The following is a 7,366-nucleotide window of genomic DNA, read 5'->3' as shown; positions in this document are numbered from 1 at the left end:
TTGTATACAAATAAAATCAACCACAAGGAAAAAGGCACGTAATCAGTTTTGAAATAGTGTTACCAACATAAGAACGCAAAGTGCTCATCGGCGTATTGTACATTTGTCATATTCTTGTCAAAGTTAGACCGTGGATGTAGACGTTAACTCAGTACTTACTTATTTCAATAATTACTTATAATGGCAGAATCAGTAACAGAAATTCCGATAAATATAGAGGAAACTGTGAAGGAAACGATACAAAATGTAACAGATAAACCACCATCAAGTATTGAAGGAGTAGCGATTGCGTACTTAAGTTTGGTGATAATGGCTATTTTACCCATATTTTTCGGATCATTTCGATCAGTGAAATACTTAAAAGAGCAAAAAGTGAGTAAATGACGTTTTTGAGTATGCTTCGGGCCCTTGGCAAAAAGAATTTCATAAATACATTTCATTTATGTATAAGACTGGCGATTTATATTAGTGTCATCGTGGCACTCACGGGCTCATAAACGAACCATTAAATGATATTAAAATCCATTACAGTGATGCAATATTTTTTATCAAAGACAGGATTTGCGTTTATTTTTATATCAAAGAAAAATTACCAAATAAATGTGTCATTTTATGTATCTGTTTCGTTCAGTCGTTTAGATCTTTGAAGTAAACTATAACTTACTTACATTAATGAACTTTATATATTGAAGTCAACAACTCGCATTTTTGCACTCGGTTTGCACTATAAGGAATAATAATACGGGCATATTTTCCACAACTCAACGTCAAGCGCCTATATTGCATGAAAAGGAAAGGAAGGGGTAACCGGTCAAAGCTGAAACCGTCCCAGCTCTTCCATGAAGCTAAGCAGCCTGTGAAGGATGCAGTAAACCTCAAGGAGGGACCTAGGCGAACCCAAGTGCCTTGCTCTGTACTCTACAACCGCCGTGCATTCCATATTTATGTGGGTTGCCGTTTCCTTAGTCGTCATGCACATTCTATGTAATGGGCTGTCAGTGATCCCTAGATTAAAGAGATGCTTGTTGATGAGACCATGCCCAGTAATTATGTGCCTGTCTTGAATCTATGATAAGTAGGGCTACTCTGGCCTGCTTGCAGTCTGATCTCTCCAATCATCCGATGTATCAGATGCCTTTCTGGCTAAGATGTCAGCAGCATTGTTACAATGTTAATTGCTATGTCCTTTAAACCACTGTAATATTAGGGAATTCATTCATTCAACACGATAAGGAAACCAAATTAAGCATTTAAAAGTTTTATAAAAATTAATCTTGTGACCTACTACATAAAAATACAAAAAAAAAATATATGGTTGAAATATAATACCTTAAGAAGTTTATTGTATTTTTGCTGTAAAAGTAATAAGTGTCATAAAATTTATCTGTCCTTGATCATGTTGTTTATTTAAAATGACAAATAAATAAAAACCGGATTTATATTATATTTTGATTTTTTTTTTAGGAATCCGGTGAGAGACCAGAGACAATGTCAAACAGGGATGCCCTTATGTTCCCGCTGGTAGCTTCATGTGCTCTCTTTGGTCTTTATATTTTCTTCCAATTCTTCTCCAAGGAATATATTAACCTTCTATTAACGGGATATTTCTTCTTCCTCGGTGTGCTAGCTCTTAGCCACCTCCTTAGGTGAGACATATCTCTGTTCTCTTTAATATATTAATAATTAAATTTGAAATTATTTGTTTATGAAATTATGAACAAAAGACATCAGCTAAGTATGTTTTTGCAACAGATTAAGAATACTTTCTGGCTTTTAACATAAGTTATATGTATAATACTCCAAGCTAGTTATTGGTATAATATACTGATAGTACTTGGTTTCTTTTAAATGTCTTGTGATTAAGACTACATTTTCTATAGACTTGAGATACATGTCACCGCAAGATTGTAAAAACCAATAGATTGTAATCTTACTAACAAAATTATAATCAACTAGCTGTGATCGGGATAAAAAGTAGCCTTTATGTTATTCCAGTTATACAGCTATCTACCAAATTTCATTGTTATCAGTTCAGTAAATTTTGCGTGGAAGAGCAACAAACACATACACATCCTTACAAATTTTCGCATTTATAATATTAGTAGGAGTAGGATAGGAAGTAGGTAGTAGGATAGTGATCTGTAGCATTTGATTGCAATTTAATGATTACCAAATTGAATATTGTGTTGTAATAGTGGTTACAATCATTGAAAGGTGATGAGCATAAATTTCAAAAAGTATAACAAAGTTATATAGCAAATAATACTTTGGAAAGTGTAAATGTTGCTGTTGTTATTCCTGTATTGTATTTTAGTATTGCCATATAACTGAGACTAATTGACTACATGTTCAGAAAATTTATACACATGCAGAACTAATTAAAATGCAAATTCAATTACTTATAGTAGAAACTCAGTTATCCAGTTTTTTTGCCATGACCAATTTTATGAAATATGTCTACAAATGATATGTATCACACTAATATTATAAATGTAAAAGTTTGTTTGTTTGTGAATGGATTTTATTGAAATTTCGTATACAGATAGGGTATGAGGTGACTTAGGTGATAGGATACTTTTTATCCCGATTAAATGCGGCGATTAAATGGTTACATACAAACATACAGGTGAAGCTATTAAAAGCATGTTAAAAAATAGATGTATATTTCTTCCACAATTCAACATGAATTCAATAGGCATTGTTCTTTCGCAGCCCCATAGTGGCGGTGATGATGCCAGCTTCTGTACCAAAAGTACCATACCACATCTTATTTACGCGCGGCGATCGCGACGTCGTCAACTACAAGTTTACGTCTTATGACGTCATCTGCCTGCTTATTTCCTTTGTTTTTGGCATTTGGTATTTGCATAAAAAGGTGAGTTTAAAAAATAATATTATACATTCTTTTGTGTCTTTGTCACAGATAGACTAATATTGTACTAAATTTAGAAAAAAGGTTTCTCTGAATTTGTGACTTTTTTGGATACTTTGGTTTTACTTTGAAAAATCTAATAAAAGCAAATTGAAATTACAATTAGGCATAAATGCATGTCAATGAGACATGGTGCTACATAGGCTAGACATTGAATAGAATTTTTTTTGCATTTTGTATGTTAAATCTGTATTCAACCAACCGTTAAATTTTTTCACACATAATATAAACCTTATTGTAAAAAAATTACGTTATTTTCGGTTCAAACAAATTGATTTATTTAATATTTCCTCTCTTTTCAGCACTGGATCGCCAATAACCTGTTCGGTATTGCGTTCGCAATCAATGGCGTGGAATTATTGCAGCTCAACAACGTAGTGACCGGTTGCATCCTTCTCTCGGGGCTGTTCCTCTATGATATCTTTTGGGTGTTCGGCACTAATGTGATGGTCACCGTAGCAAAGTCCTTCGAGGCGCCAATTAAACGTATGTATATGAAAGAAAATCAATATATATAAAAGAGAGTGGTTTTAGTTACACTATATTATAACTCAAGAAAGGATTAACCGCTTTGGCTTCAAAATTTGTGCAGAGGTATCTTAGAACCGGGGGAGGGATATAGGATATAAAAAAAACAATTTTTATCCCGGAAATCACGCGGGCACGGGAAAATGCGAGGAATAATCCGGATCTATCTTCCCTAAGCGCAGCAGCAGAGCCGCGGGCGCGGGCTAGTAATTAATAAATAGTAATCTATAACAATAAACAATTCTGTCATTGGGAAGTGCATAAAGAAGGCATGAACGCCGTTGCAATGGTAGTTTTCTCTTGTTAATTCTTCTGTGTAATTTATATAAGTGTTTCAATGTGTTTCATATATATATATTTCCACAATGGATGTAAAATGTAATAAAATTGGCTGAAGTATCAATCCTCAATAGTCTATGGTATCAGACAACATAGACGTTTAAAGTCGAGGTGCAGAAAAAAACCTGTTAGTTATTATTCTGTGAACCATAGACCACAATGGTGGCTAAACAAATACTTCTTTTAAGACTAATTATCGCGTCCGGGCTTTACACTCATTATAAATGTGAAAGTTTGTTTGTTTGGATGTTAGTCCGTCAATCACATAGAAAATACTGACCGGATTTTGATGAAATTTGGTGTACAGACCGTGACTTTGTTTATTCTATGTAGTGATGATACGAGGCGTAATCTGCTTTTTTTTAAATGGCAGAAATTTTCAAGGAAATTTCATTTTAGTAAAATTGTATAGATAGAAGAAAATCTTTCACATGGCACAAAATCTCCTACCAAGATAGTCCAATGTCCAACATAATGCTAATAGATCTTTTCCGACAGTGGTATTCCCCCAAGACCTGCTCACCAATGGTCTGAATGCCAGCAACTTCGCAATGCTCGGTCTGGGAGACATTGTGGTGCCGGGTATCTTCATTGCTCTGTTACTGCGCTTCGACAAGAGTCTGCAGCGTAACTCTGAGTTCTACTTCAGGTAATACGCTTCACTTATCGGTGTGGACTTGGATTGTTTTTCTCTTAAAGATTATTTTTATATTAATATTAATGATAAGGTTTTTATTTATGATTTGCACAATGTGCTCACTAATATAGGAATTCACATTGCAATGTAATACTAGTTCTATTTGTCTAATTCCAATTTGTGAACCAAATAAATGAAAAAAAAATGACGATGATATTGAGGATAATGATAAAATTGTTAACAATAATATTTATGGTAATGATTATATCGACTAGTAGCTGTTTGCCCTGGCTTCGCCCGTGGTACATGTGTGGCCTATGTCACTTGGTGAAGTTGCAAGTTCTAATTGTTTTTTTATGTGAAAACATGTAGATAATGATGATGATATTTCAGATTTGGTAATGAACATGATAATGAAATTGTTGTTGGTAATTATGTAGGTAAGGAGAAGAGAGATTGTTTATTTATTTATATATTGTTATAATTTACTTATATGTTGACGGTAATAAATGATTTGACAACGATGATGTGGTCCCCCAGGGCGACGTTCGCGGCGTACGTGGTGGGTCTGCTGGCGACGATCCTGGTGATGCACGTGTTCAAGCACGCGCAGCCCGCGCTGCTGTACCTCGTGCCGGCCTGCCTCGGCACCCCGCTCGCGCTCGCGCTGCTCCGCGGCGACATCAACGCGCTGTTCAAGTGAGACACCCTGTATAGTGTATACTGTTGTGCATGCTGCACCTCGTGCCTGCCTCTGTGAGGATTTGATAGTTAAGAACACCCCGTATAGTGTATACTGCACCTCGCGCCGGCCTCCGTGAGGATTGATAGTCGAGAACAACCTGTATAGTATATACTGCACCTAGCGCCGGCCTTTATGGGGATTGGTAGTGGAGAACCCTCTGTATAGTGTGGATTTATTTCGTGGTTGTTTGACATCTTGTGTAACTCTTGTTCTTGTCGTTTATGCATACCAAAAAATATGTCAATATTGTATTATTCAATTCAATATTATATGTAGAATCTGCCTTACCGAAATCTCATAATATTTTTTTATTTAACGTAGATTGTTCCCTCTATGTAACCATATGACGTTATCATTGCTCCACAAATGGGGACATCCTGTATTTAGTGGTTTTATTGCACCATATATTCTGTATAAAAAAATATATCCTACTTTTGTGACACAACTCTATATCGAGAATAATTTTTTGAAGGTATGAAATCATCGCCATTCATGAGTAGACTTACGTATTATTTATTTATTAAATGCTCTTGTTTATGAATACTAAAAACCTCACCAAGGTGAGCTGGAGTAAGGCCAGCTGACGACAATAACTTATATTATGTTGCGTGTGGCATTTTAATATAATATATTGTTTTATTCATAAAATATTCCTTGGTATATGAATTCATATTCATGTATTAACTTAAATACACTGTTTCAGTTATGAAGACCAGCCAGCAATTGAGGAGAAAGCTGACGCGAGTAAATCGAAGAAATCGGATTAAAAACCGGTTTAAAATTCAACCTAAGCACAAATTTACAGCACACCATGATATAGTACATAGCGAGGGACCAGGGTGGCTGGAGTATTGGTATTCATCGAGACTGTTTGTTATGGAAGTCGTTGAAAAAATAATGTCAACTTGTTGTTTACAAAATGTCAAGAGTTAATGAATGTCAAACGTTATACAATGCATGTCAAGAATTGAAATGACATGTAATGACGTAAATCGTTGTTTGCATGTCAAGTATTTTAAAAAGTAAAATTTTCTAGAAATTGTTAAATGTCAATCATATAAAAGATTTAGACATTGGGAATATTAATAATGTCAAGCTCTGTGTATATCTTAGTTAAATATGGAGCCATGTTGTGAAAACTTATTCTATTCGATAGAAATAAGAAATATTTTTAACTAAGGTTATATTTGTAACTTTCAATGAATGCACATGTGGGGCAACGTTGTGTGCAATAAAACAACATGTAGCCTAATATATTTTAATGGATATTTTAAACCACGACGTAATGTGGGTTTTTGTGCTAAAATCTGTACTTTCTCATTAAAATCTTGGTTTTAATATGTGAGATATAATTTTTTCTTAACTGTCACAATTGGACTTTGGACTTTTATTGGTTTTTTTGACTTCCATGTCTGTATCTTCCAGGGGTATAGTGTTTATTGGCATAATGATTAGATATAAAATGCTAATGCATTATATTAATATATTTTGAATGGTTTGTGTCAGTCCCTCCCTTAATTAAAATCGTTGTAAATATATTTTCGTAGGCAAATTGCGTGGATAAGTTATTTTGTTATGTTTTTTTCATTTATCAGAATTTACGAAAATTATCATCTCTCTATATTGTAAGGATTCCTTTCTTAATATAATTTTATATTGTATGTAATTCAATGCATATTTTTTCGTAATTTATTAGATTCGTTTGTTGGCAGTGTTGGGATATTCGTGAGTGAGAATACTTAGAAATAAAATATAATTTTGGGTATTATTTAATTGAAAATTACACATTCTATTGGGTTTTCAAATTAGTACAGTTTTTAATTCAATAACAAACCCAAGATGGCGTTAACCATTAATTAATAATTTTTGACAACGATTAAATGATTTAAGCTGTTTTAAGCTTTGACGTCACAAATGACGAATATTCCAAACTGCAAACATAGCTTCTATTACGTCTTGTAAGGTGTGAACTTGTAACGAATTTATGTAACGACGTTCGCCGAAAAAGAGCTAAGTAATAAATATTTTAAAATAATAATGTGTTTTATTTTTCAACCCCTATATTATATCATAAATAGCTGCCAGCCAGTTCGGTTTGTCCCAGAGATAATATCCTATGTTTTACGACAATTTTTTTCTTATTGATACAGAACGAACAACGAAGAATTTCGTGCATTGACATTTC

General features: G+C 33.9%; 1 protein-coding gene across 1 annotated transcript; it reads left to right on the top strand.

The window, feature by feature from the left end:
- Positions 1-94: 94 nt before the first annotated feature.
- Positions 95-7,216, top strand: LOC119831653 (minor histocompatibility antigen H13). Its single transcript, XM_038355094.1, has 7 exons — positions 95-372; positions 1,465-1,646; positions 2,713-2,875; positions 3,235-3,418; positions 4,298-4,448; positions 4,977-5,135; positions 5,885-7,216. Exons 1-7 carry the CDS (start codon positions 181-183, stop codon positions 5,946-5,948), a joined length of 1,095 nt encoding a protein of 364 aa, XP_038211022.1. The 5' UTR covers positions 95-180; the 3' UTR covers positions 5,949-7,216.
- The last annotated feature ends 150 nt before the right edge of the window (positions 7,217-7,366 follow it).

The sequence above is a fragment of the Zerene cesonia genome, chromosome 14 (genome assembly GCF_012273895.1).
Source record: "Zerene cesonia ecotype Mississippi chromosome 14, Zerene_cesonia_1.1, whole genome shotgun sequence".
In the NCBI taxonomy this organism is placed as follows: Eukaryota; Metazoa; Arthropoda; class Insecta; order Lepidoptera; family Pieridae; genus Zerene; species Zerene cesonia.
The sequence above is the reverse complement of the archived record's forward strand: the minus strand, read 5'-3'. Positions and strand labels throughout refer to the sequence as shown.